Genomic DNA, 15,924 nt, shown 5'->3' with positions numbered 1-15,924 from the left:
AGGACCAAGTCTCCTTCTTGGAAGGCTCGACTCTTCACATTTGTGGCATGGAATCGATGCAAGTCTTGCTGATAGATGGTCGATCGGATCATGGCCATTTCTCTTTCTTCTTCCAGGAGGTCGACTGCGTCCTGCCGGGCTTGTTTTACTTCATCTTCAGAGTAGAGCTCGACTCGGGGTGCGTTGTGAAGCAGGTCACTCGGCAAAACTGCTTCGGCTCCGTAGACCAGAAAGAATGGGGTTCTTCCAGTCGATCGGTTCGGGGTTGTCCTCAATCCCCAAAGAACTAATGGAAGCTCGTCAACCCATGCACCTGCTGCGTGCTTGAGATAGCGCATCAGTCGGGGTTTCAGTCCTTTGAGAATTAAGCCGTTTGCTCTTTCCGCTTGTCCATTCGACTGGGGGTGAGCGACTGAAGTGTAGTCGACTCGTGTGCCTTGAGAGGCGCAAAAGGCTCTGAATTTATCGGAATCAAAGTTTGACCCATTGTCAGTGATGATGATGTGCGGAACTCCATATCTGAATATCAACTCTCTGATGAAACTAATAGCAGTGCTAGCATCAAGATTCTTGATAGGCTAAGCTTCAATCCATTTGGTGAACTTGTTGACTGCTACTAGCACATGAGTGAAGCCGCTCCTGCCCGTTCTCAGTGGTCCAACCATGTCTAGTCCCCAAACAGCGAAGGGCCAGACGAGTGGAATGGTTTTCAGGGCTGACGCGGGTTTGTGCGACATATTGGAGTAAAACTGACATCCTTCACATTTGTCGACTATCTCTTTCGCCATTTCATTCGCTCTTGGCCAGTAGAATCCCGCTCGGTATGCTTTAGCCACAATGGTACGAGAGGACGCATGATGACCACAAGTCCCCGAGTGGATATCATCAAGGATTATCTGACCTTCTTCTGGTGTTATACACTTCTGACTGACTCCAGTCGCGCTTTCTCTATACAACTATCCCTTTATGACTGTAAAGGCCTTGGATCAACGGACGATCTGTCGAGCCTCTTCTTCGTCCTCTGGGAGTTCTTTCCTTAGGATGTACGCGATGTACAGTACCGTCCAGTCGGGAGTGATGACCAAAACTTCCATGATCGGGTCGACCACAGCTGGAACTTCAACTTCAATCGGATCCGTGGCACTTTTTGGCTACGGGCTTCTTCAGTGAAGGGATCCTCCTGAACTGATGGTGTGTGGATGTGTTCCAAAAACACATTGCTGGGAATGGCTTCTCTTCTGGAACCAATTTTCGCCAAATCATCAGCTGCTTGATTTTTCAGTCGGGGTATGTGATGAAGTTCTAACCCCTCGAATTTCTTCTCCAGCTTTCTCACTGCATTGCAATAACCAGTCATGGCCGGACTTCTGACGTCCCACTCTTTCATCACTTGATTAACCACCAAATCTGAGTCGCCATAGACCATGAGGCGACGGACGCCGAGTGAAATGGCCATGCGCAACCCATATAAAAGTGCTTCGTATTCTGCTTCGTTATTGGAGGAATCAAAGTGGATTTGAAGAACATATCTGAGCTTATCTCCTCGGGGGAGACCAATAATACTACGGCACCGGAACCATTCAGCATTTTGGAACCGTCGAAGAACATAGTCCAATGCTCCGAGTGAACCTGAGTCGACAGTTGTTGTTCAATCCACTCGGCGACGAAATCTGCTATTGCTTGGGACTTGATAGCTTTCTTTGCCTCAAACTTGATATCTAGAGGAAGGAGTTCAATCGCCCATTTTGCCACTCGACCAGTTGCATCTCTGTTGTGCAGGATCTCTGACAATGGAGCGTCGCTGACGACCGTAATGGAATGATCAGACAAGTAGTGAGCAACCTTCTTTGTGGTCATATAAATCTCATATACAATCTTCTGATAATGAGGATATCTTTGCTTCGACGGGGTCAAAACTTCAGAAACATAATATACTGGGCGCTGAACTTTGAAGGCTTTTCCTTCTTCTTCCCGCTCGACCATAAGTACCATACTGACGACTTGTCCCGTGGCTATGATGTAAAGCAGCAAAGGCTCTTTGCTGATTGGAGCAGCAAGCACCGGCTGGGTGGAGAGCAGAGCTTTGAGCTCTTCAACGCTGCATCAGCTTCAGGAGTCCACTCGAACTTGTCTGACTTCTTCATCAATCGGTAAAGAGGCAATGCCTTTTCACCGAGACGAGAGATGAATCGACTTAAAGCGGCCAAGCAACCAGTAAGCTTCTGGACGTCGTGCACTCACACGGGACGTTTCATCCGGAGTATAGTACCGACTTTTTCTGGATTGGCGTTGATTCCCCGTTCGGAAACGAGAAAACTGAGTAACTTTCCGCCAGGAACTCCGAATGTGTACTTTGATGGATTAAGCTTGATATCATACCTCCTGATGTTGGCAACGGTTTCAGCAAGGTCAGTCAGCAGGTCGGAACCCTTCCGTGACTTGACCACAATATCATCCATGTATGCTTCCACATTCCGACTGATTTGAGTGAGCAAACACTTCTGAATCATCCTCATGAATGTGGCTCCGGCATTCTTGAGGCCGAATGGCATGGTAACGTAACAGAAGCATCTGAATGGAGTGATGAAAGCTGATTTGATCTCGTCGGGTCCATACAGACGGATCTGATGGTACTCGGAATAGGCGTCTAAAAAAGACAGTCGCTCACATCCCGCAGTCGAGTCGACTATCTGGTCGATGCAGGGGAGAGGAAAATGATCTTTCGGGCAGGCCCGATTGATATGTTTAAAGTCAATGCACATGCGAAGTGACTTATCCTTCTTGGGGACCATGACAACGTTGGCGGGCCACTCGGAGTGGTAAATCTCTTGGATGAACTCCGCTGCTAAGAGCCGAGCCACCTCCTCACCAATAGCCTTTCTCTTCTGGACGGCGGACCGTCGGAGATGTTCTTTGACGGGTTTCACTTTCGAGTCGACCCGTAGGCGGTGCTCAGCCAACCCCCTGGGAACACCCGGCATGTCAGAAGGCTTCCATGCGAAGATGTCCCAGTTCTCATGGAGGAACTGGATGAGCGCTTCTTCCTATTTGGAGTCGAGTGTTGTTGAGATATGAGTCAGAGCAGCACTGGGATCGGTCGGGTGAATGTGAACCGGCTTCGTTTCACCAGACGACTGAAAAGCTGATTCTGTAGCGGGCTTCTTGGCTCGCAACAAATCACTCGGGTCTGCAGTCTTCTGGTACTCCTGCAGCCCCACCACTGCCATCTGAGCATCAGCGATCTTTGAGCCTTTCTGAAAACACTTTTCTTCTTTCTTCCGATTGCCCGTAACAGTGATCACACCTTTGGGACCAGGCATCTTCAATTTGAGATACACATAACATGGTCGAGCCATGAAGCGTGCGTAAGCTGGCCTGCCCAAAATAGCATGATAAGCACTCTGGAAATCCACAACTTCGAATGTCAACTTTTCTTTGCGGCAATTCTTGGAATCACCGAAAACCACATCAAGAGCAATTTGGCCGAGTGACTCAGCCTTCTTCCCAGGAATGACTCCATGGAAACTCATGTTGCTGGTACTGAGTCTGGACATCGGAATGCACATCCCTTTCAACGTCTCAGCATATAGTATGTTCAAACCACTGCCACCATCCATCAAGACTTTGGTCAGTCGAGTGCCTTCAACAACTGGGTCGACCACCAAAGCTTGCCTCCCAGGGGTGGCAATGTGCGTTGGGTGATCGGACTGGTCGAATGTGATGGCAGTCTGAGACCACTTCAGATAACTGGGTGTCGCCAGAGCAACCATATTCACCTCACGGTTGATAACTTTCAGTCGACTTTTGCTTTCAACATCAGCAAAAATCATCAAGGTGGAATTGACCTGGGGGTATCCATCATCACTGTCTTCCTTGTCCTCAACTTTGTCCGACTCCTTTTCCTTATCTTTGGGTTGTTTGCCCTGGAACTGCTGGATCAAGAGCTGACACTGCCGAGTGGTATGTTTCGGGTAAATGAGCTTACCCTCTTCATCTTTCTTGGTGTGGATGTGACATGGCAAATCCAACACATCATTTCCGTCTTGAGCTTTAACTTTCTTGGGGTTCCAAGGCCCTTTGGGTTTCCCCTTAAACTTTCCTTGAGTTACAGCCAAGGCTTCCCCAGGAGCAGTTGGCTCGGCTTTCCGCTTCTGTTTCCGATTGGAATTTCCTCCTCCGGTTTCTTGGGCGACTGACTTGTGCTTGCCACTTCGGAGTCGATCCTCATCTTCACCATTAGCTTACTTCGTGGCAATCTCCATCATCCGATTCAGAGACATGTCTCCGGTTCGACCGAATTTCAGATTCAGTTCTCTGTACTTGACGCCTTCTTTGAAGGCACAGACTGCTTGGTGATCAGGCACATTCTCTACCGTGTGATGTAACATGATCCATCTCTGGATGTAATCCCTCAAGGTTTCATTCGGCTTCTGCACGCAAGACCGCAGTTCCGTCAGTCCTGCCGGTCGCTTGCATGTTCCTTCAAATGTAGTGACAAACACTCGGGCGAGATCTTCCCAAGTGTAAATGTTGTTGGGTGCTAACTGATTCAGCCACGCTCTGGCCGAGCCCTCCAACATGAGAGGCAGGTGCTTCATGTCCACTTCATCATTGCCACCGCCAATCTGGACAGCCACTCGGTAGTCTTCAAGCCAAGTATCGGGCTTGGACTCAACAGTGAACTTACTGACTCCAGTCGCCAACCTGAAGTTGGGAGGAATCACAGCGGCCCTGATGGCTCTACTAAAGCACTCTGGCCCTGAAACATGTACTCTGCTGCTGGTAGGTGCATCTCTGTCGTGACCTTCTCGGCAAGCTCTGTTCCTGTTGACCAAACCTTGAACGAGAATGGATCTCGCATCAAAGCCTGGTTCCCTGGGGTCGACTGGAATCCTTCGCCCAACACTATGAGGGCGCCTGTCATCCTGCTGTCGAGGCACATACGATCCACTCCTCGGGGTAGGGTGGGCACTCGACGTCGGTCGTCACGATCGAATCGGTGATCATAATGCTCACGGTTTCCGTATTGATCACGCCGGTCCCCACGTCCCTCACGCCTCGGGGGCGATCTTGGACTATGAGCCGACTGGACTGTGTCTGCAGCAATGGATCTGCTATGAATCATGTTCCGCGACTGAGAAACAGCGGAATTCTGGTCTCCTGCTGCCCGGAGTAACGCTCTGATCTGCAGCAAGCCTCTGCCAGCCTTTGATTGGGAAGGCTGGATCGACTCTGCTATACGGGCTGCAGCTGCTAAATTCTGAATCGGAGTTCGATATACCTGCGGGGGCGGAAAGAGCTGACGTCGACTGGATTCTGGAACCCGTTGTCTCGCACGCTCGTCGAGTGCTCGCTGGAGGTTCTCCAGTCGAGTGCACGCAGCCAAGTTTGCCAGGCGCGCGTCCTCCAAGGCACGAGCCTCGGGGATTTCTCCAACGATAGGAGTGTGCAGTGCATCCATGTTCCGGCGACAAAGTTCTTCTCTCTGCAGCGACGTGAGAGGCTCGGGGAGATATTCCTCATGGGGATGCGAAAGGTCGCCTCCACCTGCGCCTCCGTCGGTGCGGGGAAAACCGGGAGGACTGCGCAGTCCATCGACCATCAGAATCTCCGCCGCCGGATCACTACTGTCGCACTCGGATGCGGTCTCTGCGGAGCCAGTCGACAGGTCGAACAGGCCGTAGAGGGATTCGTCGGGCTCGATCGCCGCGACTTGAGGGGTGGCCGACTAGCGTGCCACCGCGTGTCTCACCCACCGCTGAAGTCTCGACCGACCGGAGCGCTTGCGCCGGCGGGAAACAGGGAGGGAGGACAACACAGGGGCCGACCGATAACAGGTTGACGGTTGCCGCAAGAGGACGCCGCGAACGCACGCGCGAAAGTGTGTTGCCCCGCGGACAGGGAGTGCGTCGACGTCGAGCGGAGCCTCCTGAAGCCAAGCGGAGTCGTCGGCAATGAACGTGAGTGCGCCGAGACGGATCTCGCAGCCCTCCACCAAAACTCCGCCAGAAACCATGATGATTTGGATCGGAAAAGATCGCAACTCCTCCAACAAATCGCTAAGACACCTGCCCCAAGGTAGGCGCCAACTGTCGTGGTTCTAAGTCTGACAGTAATGTAGGGGGGTAGGTATGGAGAGGCAAGATCTTAGCTATGGAGTAGTTGTAAGCACATGAGGTTTACGAGTTCAGGCCCTTCTCGGAGGAAGTAATAGCCCTACGTCTCAGAGCCCGGAGGCGGTCGACTGGATTATGTGTGTATGAATTACAGGGGTGTGAACCCTTTACACTGAGGAGGGGGGTGGCTTACATAGAGTTCGCCAGACCCCTCCGGCCCTCAGTTATGCAGGGTTTCAAATACATTAAGGTCGGGCGTTACTGTAAAGTGCTATGATGACCATAAAAGCTACTTAATGACCGACCGTTAGCGTGCGGAGTGACTTTAGGTCTCCTGGCCGTCGAGTGGTTGGATCTTGGTCGAGTGATTGCTTCTTGGTCGAGTGTCTTCGAGTCTGTCGAGTGAAACACCTCCAAGTCGATTGAAAGGTGATTTCTTCTAGAGATGTCCTTCGGTAGGGTAGTTACGACAGGTCCATGACCCTACCCTAGGTACATAGCTTCATCACATACCCCCTCCCACTAGGCACACATTTTGGGCCGGCCCAAGTACCTCATTTTCGGTTTTGGGAACGTTCTAGAACCTTTCCAGACCAGTTTTTTTCCTTTCGGGTTATTTTTGTTTTTTCATTTTGATTATTTCATTTCTATTTTTCATTTTTGTTTTTACCTTATTTATATTTTTCCTATTTTCATGTCATTTTTTATTTTCTTTTTTCACTCTTTCTTTTTTTGAACTTCTTTTCAAATTTATGAACTTTTTAAGGATTTTTTAACATTATTTGAAATTCTGAGCATTTTCCAATTTCATGAACATTGTTTTATTGTGATTATCTTTCAAATTCACGAACATGTTTAAAAGTTCATGAATTTAATTTAATCTTGAATATTTTTTGAATTCACAAATATTTTTTTATATCTGAGAACAATTTTTTAAAATTGTAAACACTCTTTTGAAACTCATGGACATTTGAATCGCTGAATAATTTTTGAATATAAATATTTTTTGAAATCTGGGAACAATTTTTGACATTCATGAATACTATTTGTTTGACAAATATTTTTCGAAATTAATTAACATTTTTTGAATCAACAAACATTTTTTGATTTATGAATATTTTCGTAATTGAGAATCATTTATTTAGTTTTTTGAACAGTTGTTTTAATTTGTGAACATTTTGTTCAAATTCTTGAACATTTTTGGAATATGCGAACATGTTTTGGAAATCAAGATCTTTTTTGAATACATGAACATTTTATGATTTCTTTGTTTATTTCTTTCAAAATTGACGTTTTTTGAAATTTGAAATTTTTTGAAATCCTGAATTATTTAAAAAAGAAATAAACGAAAAATAAAAATAAATAAATAAAAAAGGCGTGTCCCGCCCCGCGCATGGGCCGACTCAAATGGGTGTGCAAGGGAAGGGGATGCGCACTGGCTTGACCGCTAGCGCTTAGCGTGCCAAATAGGAGCTCCGGGGGTAGGGTGGGGTGTTGTAGAGCACACCTCAAATTTTATATCAAGGAAAGCATCAACGAATCCTTTTAAATATTGTTTTACTGGTACAACATACATGAGGTTCACTCCCTCCGTTTCCATTTAACCTCCGAAAATGATAATTTGTTTCTTTGACATCACAAAAGAGCGTGCGATATAGGCACCACGGCATAAGTCACCAGGCCACCAATTTCATCAAGTTTTAATTGTTCATGATATAGTTGTCGCCGCTAGGGCACTGCTGCACTATTAGTAGAGGGGAACACACCCATCGTCAACCATGGCAATCTAGTTATGAAGTAGCTGGTGCAAATAGTACATCAAACTAAGACACGGTAATTTAGACACAACAGCACGTGTCTGTCTTTCCTCCTCCTCAAGAAAAGTTTCCTTTCTCATCCCGCTGCCGCCGGCGCCGATTCCCCGGAATGCGGAGGATCTTGGCCCCCCGGCAGTGGGAAGGACCCGTTCTCGTTTTTGTTAGGTTTAACGTCTTGGTTGGGGCTGTGTGACGGTAGCGATGTCCCTGGGTAGGAATAATGTCTCCCACATCCGATCCTCGTCCCGGTGGTGCGAATAACATCGGAGGAGGACATGTGGAGGTGCGTCCCTGCCGGATCTCACATGATTCTGTCGTGCTGGACTTTGGTGGATCTATTGGATCCATTTTTGTTTGTCTTCGTTTGTGTGGTTATAGGTTTGATCTTTCCAATCTACAACTCTTTTCATCGGCGATGGTTGCTACAATAGTGCGATGATCTTTTAGAGTCTTAGCACGATGACTTACCGACTGTCTACTACAATAAGGTTTGCCTGACTCCGGTAAGGGAGGGGCGATAACGGTGACGCACGTTCAGCTCGCTCCAGTGAGTGTAGTCGTCGCTAGGTGGTTCATGGACCTGGTTATAATTTTTGTACTGCCATGATTGATGAATAGATTAAAAAAAATTCTTGAAAAAAAAAACTAAGGCGCGCAAAATAAGCTTTTTTTGGGGTTTAACCAAATTTTATTCATCGAAAACCACAAAGAGTGGGATACATATCGGATCATGGGGTTGGCCAAACCAGAGGTGAGTACGTGACACCCTTTGACAAAGATTAAGCGAGAATTTGGCTAAACTATGTGTCTCATGATTGATAGCACGACTTTCAAAAGTGTCAAGTTTGTATTGTATGTATCTCATACTCAACTTCGGCCAGTAATATTCACACGTATCAAACACCCTTACGGCCCTGATTCGACCCTCGTTTCACAGAGCAATACCCCTGTAAATTTACACTTCTCCATCCATCGTTTTTCCCAGGTGTGGCCGATGATATACACCTGTAAAATAAATACATGTGTATAAAGAAAGATACACCGATTCCAAGCGGTGCATACGTTGCTTTAAGAGAGCATTCAGCTGGTCTATTAGCAACCCAGGCACCTCGCAAGTTGATAGTAAACATGGGCCAGAAGCTGGTCTATAACACAAACACATGTATAGGTTAAACCACGGGAGATTTTATTTAGGGGTCGGTTTACATGCATGGGAGTGCACCTGCTCTGCTCATGCTGGCAGGTGCTTACATACATACAAAGACCCTCGATCAGGTAGCGTTACATGGTACTAGATGGATGGATGGATCGATCATAGATATGATGCATGCGCGCGGTGCATGCATGATCGATGATCAATGATCTAGCAGCTGCAGCAGGAGCAGCCGCAGCTGGTGCCGCACTTGCACTGGGTGCAGCCGCAGCCGCCATCCTCCGCCGCCATCTCCATCCCGCCGGAACTCCTGCACCCATCCATCCATCCTTAGACCCATAGCAAGATCAACATATATAGTCATATTACAGCGAGGCGCATGATGTATGAGGAAAGAGAAGGGACGTACGCCTTGTGGGTGGCGGTGGCGGCGACGAGGAGGGTGGCGCCGGCGGCCTCGACCTCGGGGTACATGTTGCAGCCGCCGCAGCCGTTGCCGCACTTGCAGGCGCTGCCGCAGCCGCAGCTTCCTCCGCAGCAAGACATCTTCGAGGTTGCTTGGGATTGGATGGAGGCCTTGATTGGTGTTGGCTTCTTTTGTGCTTCTTGCTTGCTAGCTTGAGTAACAATGGCAGGCAGCGAGAGCTATTTATAGGCGAGTGAGCATCAAGAAAGGAGGAGGAGGAGAAGATGAAGAAGGAAATGAGAGATGCTCCACTTTTGGCAAAGGATGGACGGGAGCTACCGCTTGGAGAAGAGGAATATAGATAGGGCCGCCTCCTCCCATAATTTGATTCCCTTTGTCTCTAGTCACTACTAGCATCTTTCTTACATCAAAGGAGCCATGAAAGGAACTAGAGCCAGCATTTTGTGGGTATATCGAATTATTGGTGTACCTACTAACTCCCGTTTCAAAATACTAGCACGAATGCCCGTGCGTTGCAGCGGGAGAAATATACCAGTTCCTATGAACCATGGTTGGCCAGGTCGAGGAACTGTGTCATGTCACAACGGTTGACGATGAGAAAATAAAAAGATGCATGATTTGAGGATCACGACGTGAAGCTTAGGACATGGGTTATGATCTGGAGTAAATGCATCTGACTGACAATGTTTTCTTGGAAACTCTCGATCCGGTGTGTTGCAACGGTAGAGAAAAATTGGCCCATAGTAAGATTTAGTGAGAATTATTTGTCTAAACTACATCCAAAATTCAAGTAAAATTTAGCTTTATCAAAATATGTAGCAATCATCTTGTTATTTGATTTTGAGCATTGAATTGGATTCCTATCGAGTAAAAAGACACCCCAAAAAATAGACACATACTATGAGAACTTTAAATATACGTTCAATCTTTAAATTCGAAATCTCATATCTGTAGTTCAAACCTAAATTTTAACGTAATTGGAGTTTAGGTTGATAGAAATAAAAATATGGACTAAATACTAATGAAATATAGATTTGATGTAGGCTTGCTTTTAAGTTGCTGGTATTCTTCCATCGTGATGTGTGTTCGTACCACCATGTGTCATGTATTTGTATTGACAATTATGTTTCACATGTGTGATCATTTTCTTCTTCTTACGGATTGTTTCGGTCGATGGCGAGAAAGTTTATCCCTTCTTGAAGAGATGTTGCAGCAGAAGTCGACTTAGTTGTAGATGTCTATTTGATATCTAATGGTTCGACCCATGGCTAACTTTGCTAAAAATATTTGTGTGCATCATAATGAATGATGCAGAGGCCGAGGGTCTAATATCCTTCTAAAAAATTATTTATTGACTCAGTCGATTTCGTCCCAAGACCCAAGCGAACATGCCCCTGCACAATGCATGCCAGCAGCAATTCAACTGCTCGCTCGCCAAATGATCGCCAACATAGTATACTGTCTCTGCTGCTTGCTAGCATGTGTTGCTACTGAACAAGTAAAGATATATAATTATTTAATTATAAGCCTGTGCATTGCTACGACTTTCAAATCGCAGCCGCACACATATAGATACACATATCCAGCAATTTTGTAGCAGTGCACATGACGCACACGTCAACCCGAACCAGCGCCCCTAGGAGGCAGCTCTCCCAGCCTCCCCAGATCAACCCGCATCATCATAGTCGCTGGAAAGCCCTGCGACTCCTCGCCGTCTACTCCAATGCAGACTGGGCGGGCTGCCCTGACACTCGTCGCTCCACCTCGGGCTATTGTGTCTACCTTGGATCCTCACTTATCTCATGGTCATCCACGCGGCAGCCTACGGTCTCTCGTTCCAATGCTGAGGTTGAGTATCCTGCGGTGGCCAACACCGTCGCCGAGTGTTCGTGGCTTCGCCAGCTGCTTCAGGAGCTCTCTTTCCCTGTTGACCGTGCCACGGTGGTCTATTGCGACAACGTCTCGGCAGTCTACCTCTCCGCTAACCCGGTGCATCATCGACGGACCAAGCATATTGAGTTGGATATTCATTTTGTTCGGGAACAGGTGGCCCTTGACCATATTCGTGTTTTACACGTCCCTACTTCCCAACAATTTGCATATATCATGACCAAGGACTTGCCTACGGCGTCATTTTGAGGAGTTCCGCTCCAGTCTTTGTTGTGCATATTTGTGTATTGGGCCCACCTCCTAGTTGCCTTGTATAATTGAGGTCGTGGCCTACTCCTGTACATCATATATACGTGCGTTTGCACCTGAGGAGTACAACACGTAATTCCCACATCATACACTTTTGCAAGGGGAGCTTATTGTCTCGTGTAACCAAACGTCGGACCAGAGGCTATCACCCCTGCAACAAGCAAATCGAACGAACACATTCAACAAAATAATGATGCACAAATGTCGACGCTGCTTGATCAAGCCAGGTGGATAGATCAAACATCCCTGAAGTCCGCCGCAACAGTGGTCGGCCACCACTCTACCAACCTAGTTCACATAACCATCCACTTGAAATAATCATCATTAAATTTGAACTAACATTCTTATAAGTTGAATCCGAAGGCCCTCATATAGACTAGAAACCTTAATTGTTAACCTCAAAAGGAAGGAAATGGGTCCCGACTTGATGTAATTAATAGCACCACAGTGACAGAGCGAGGGAGCAGACGGTTGGTTACACACGTACCTTGTCGTCGATGTTGTATCATCGAGTAGGGTGAGAGATGGGTGGTGCTCTTTGAGATCCGGTTTGGACAACAAAGGTTTCCCTCCCTTTTCCCGAAGGAGCAACCTTGAGTTATCGAATCCACGAGAGGATGTGCACTATGACAGGACTCTAACAAGTTCTTATAAGAGAATTAAATTCGATTTTTTGTAACCGGACCTTAACAACCTTAGGGGTGTAAATACTAGAATTAAAACAAGCATGAGTATGAGTTCTTCATTCTTACAACCATATATTTGTGCTCGGTATGTGAAAATATATTCTATAAAACTGATAGGATATGAGGTTGTGCAAATTCTATAAATGGTCGCTGGAAAAAACCTGAAATCTGTAAATGGTCGTTAACTCCACTATTGGATTGGGAGATGAGATACTTAAGGTGGTCACTGCGAATGTTTTGTTTTATACCTAACTGTTAATAGGGTTTTTTCATAAAATATACATTAAGTGGCCTGAGATCGCTCCACCAGATCATGTGCTATCCATATCCAATCCAATGGCTTTTCTGTTCTTGCGCCATAGGCTCAACTTCTATTTTAGTGGCCCCTCAATTTTGGGCTGGCTTGAGTAATCAGGATTTAGGAGGGCAATGCGATTGATATTGGCCGACTTAGATCCGAGTAAGCCACCCTGCTCCGCTCTTCTTTGTTTTCCCCCATTTCTTTCCTTTTTGTTGTGGTATAATACTAGAGCAACTTTATCTTAATCCAAAACTCTACACTAACTAGAATATTAGAGCAAGTTTGATGAGGTGAGGTCAGTGCCCACCAAATTTTTTGGTTGTAAAATGTTAGATTTATGGGAATTTTTTGTAGTTACCATTCGTTGTTTTGGTATGCTGTGAACTCATTTGCGTCATACTACATACACATGTGTGACATGCTACAATGTAATGTAATTTTGTTAGTCCTAACACAAATGTTGTGCTCGCATTGTTGCATACATTAGTTTCTAAGTTGCACGGAATTCTTCAACAGTTTGTTGTGAGTGAGCATGTGAAATTCTTGGACAATAATAAATAGTACACATATGCATCTTTGAGGTATTTCCAAATGTATTTACATGGGACCCACCCACTGTGAAGCATGCTATTGTTGCGATGGGTCTATATAATATTGTTGTGCCGATTTTTCTTTTATATTTTGCAACAAGAGAAAATATATTTTAGACCAATACTATATGATTCATGTGACACAAAAATTATATTGATATAGATTTCGAGGTGGATGCCAGAGTCTCGCAAGAGGCCCGGGCCAACTCAGCTTGCTTATCTTGTGGTGGTTTAAAATAGTGCAAGATTTGACATTGCATTGTCCCAGGCGCCGTGCAAATTGACACAGTTGACACAGTTTTAAACATTGTCTAGCCAAACATGGTGATTTAGTCAACTCGACACAACATACAATTTTAGTTTTAGTTGGTTACATATCAAGCATGCAATTCATATTGATTGTTTTGTTGAAGTCAACTGAATTTGAATGCACAATGGTGTTTGCAATTAAAGTGGCTATACATTTTTTTTATAAAAAACCATGTTTGATCAATGTCACCAGCGACAAAAAGATGACTCCATTTTTTGAATGGTCATGCTTATTTTGTAGTCGAAAATTAAAGCCTTGATTATTGGATAAACATCACTCATATCTTCTTTGCCTTCGTCATTTAATTTCTCACCCAGCATTAAGTGCTTCCATTTTTGGGGTGTGACTCACCTCTATCTCTTTTGCTAAGTTTAACAATCATTTAAATGCTTTTATTTTTGTCCCTTTCAATAAGTCTATATAAGACAACACTCCAAGCACTCCAAGACATAAACATTAGTCCCATAGCCAAATTAAAATAGACGAAGAGAACACATATTTTTCCTTCTAGTTCAAAAAAGGAGAGAACTCTTGGGATGGACACACGGGTTGCTATTGTTTGCTTCCTCGTGGTGCTAACACTTGTGGGTACTCCTATTTCTGCAGGTGTGTTTAATTGTGTTTGTCAAATACGTATAATCTAATCTAATGGGGGTTTGTCGCTAATATTCTAATATAATGGTTTGTGTTTTCTTGGTGTTGTGCAGCACAATTTCGCGGTCGTTGACGATGGCGGGGAGTTTTTCTGCACCAAGCCTCTATGCAAGGCCACGTGTGACGTGTTTGCACGTGATAGGAAGGGCAGCCTCAAGGACTACCACTGTGAGAAGAAGAACACCATCAAGGCTGTTTGCTATTGCAACATTTGCTAGTAGAGACTGAAATACTAGCCAGTACTTGTTACGTAATACTTACTTCAGGATGGACCAAAATATGTTATGTATAACCTCATATTAAGAGCAAGGAATAAACAATTTATTACTCGATCTGTTAATTAGTTTTATTTGGAAGCCATGTGGAGCCGGTCGATGTTTGATTGTTCGCTTATATTTCGTTTGAGTTAGTTATTGTAACTATTTTTTATAGAAACCATTAGGAATTAAACGATTATCGAGTTGAATCTTACTAGATCTATCAAGTTGAACCGCATGCTTTAGTTAGGCAACTCCTAAGTACATATACCGACTTTTAGTTCAATAAGGGATTGGACTAGATTGGTTTCGTCAGCCAAATTGGTGTTCTGTTGCAATCTTGGGTGGTGACCGCACACTATAATTGAGGATATACATAATGCACTTACTCTCGTTCATCTCATACTCTACTCCTAGTAGCTCTTTTTAGTATTTAACTCGACATATAATAGAACACCAGGGATTGGATTGTTAGTTGACCTGGTGTTCTATTGCAATCTTGGGTGGCAATCACACACTAGAAATAAGGAAAAAAATGCCAAACAGAAATAAGGATATATAATGCACTTACTCTAGCCTATGTCAAACTCTACTCCTAGTATCCTTTTGCTATTTAGTTGTAAGCGACAATGAGTTGCCTTTTATTTCAACTGTAAGCATCATTCATGTGTAGCAATGTAGAAACTATTGGTTGTGTACAATTCGGTGCATAGGAACGCTGGAGGTGTGTGGGGGGGGGAGGGGGGGAGTGTTTGGTATCTTTTTACTATTTTTTTCCTTTGGATCAAGGGAACGCCAATTTCATTAGGGATGCTTGGGTGCACCACTTCCGTTTAAAAAACAAGGCCTCGTGGCTCGTGCGGTTTGAACATCGTGTGATGTGAATACAAGGGGCTGAGATGTCGTCATACTATGTCGGATGATGGGAATGTGAGGAGTAAGATAAAGTGGAGGAGTCTAATGTTGGGTAACATAGTAATTTCAAAAAAAAATCCTACGCACACGCAAGATCATGGTGATGCATAACAACGAGAGGGGAGAGTGTGTCCATGTACCCTTGTAGACCGCAAGTGAAAGAATTAGCACAATGCGGTTGATGTAGTCGTATGTCTTCACGATCCGACCGATCAAGTACCGAACACACGGCACCTCTGAGTTCTGCACACGTTCAACTCGATGACGTCCCTCGAACTCCGATCCAGCCGAGCTTTGAGGGAGAGTTCCGTCAGCACAACGGCGTGGTGACGATGTTGATGTTCTACCGTCACAGGGCTTCGCCTAAGCACCGCTACAATATTATCGAGGTGGACTATGGTGGAGAGGGGCACCGCACACAGCAAAAAGATCCAAGAGATAAATTGTTGTGTCTATGGGGTGCCCCTCTCCTCCGTATATAAAGGAGGGGAGGAGAGGG

General features: G+C 45.5%; 1 protein-coding gene across 1 annotated transcript; it reads right to left on the bottom strand.

Annotated features, from left to right (window-relative positions):
• Window positions 1–9,096: 9,096 nt before the first annotated feature.
• LOC119270778 (metallothionein-like protein 2C) lies at window positions 9,097–9,717 on the bottom strand. Its single transcript, XM_037552833.1, has 2 exons — window positions 9,496–9,717; window positions 9,097–9,396 (listed from the first exon to the last, which is right to left on the bottom strand). Exons 1-2 carry the CDS (start codon window positions 9,630–9,632, stop codon window positions 9,297–9,299), a joined length of 237 nt encoding a protein of 78 aa, XP_037408730.1. The 5' UTR covers window positions 9,633–9,717; the 3' UTR covers window positions 9,097–9,296.
• Window positions 9,718–15,924: the final 6,207 nt, after the last annotated feature.

Source organism: Triticum dicoccoides, chromosome 3A (assembly GCF_002162155.2).
Source record: "Triticum dicoccoides isolate Atlit2015 ecotype Zavitan chromosome 3A, WEW_v2.0, whole genome shotgun sequence".
In the NCBI taxonomy this organism is placed as follows: domain Eukaryota; kingdom Viridiplantae; phylum Streptophyta; class Magnoliopsida; order Poales; family Poaceae; genus Triticum; species Triticum dicoccoides.
This window is presented reverse-complemented; position numbering and strand designations above follow the sequence as displayed.

Coding starts and splice junctions, on each gene's coding strand:
- LOC119270778 (XM_037552833.1), bottom strand. CDS start 9,632: ATGTCTTGCTGCGGAGGAAGCTGCGGCTGCGGCAGCGCCTGCAAGTGC. Junction 9,397..9,495: donor GCCACCGCCACCCACAAGGC/GTACGTCCCTTC, acceptor GGATGGGTGCAG/GAGTTCCGGCGGGATGGAGA.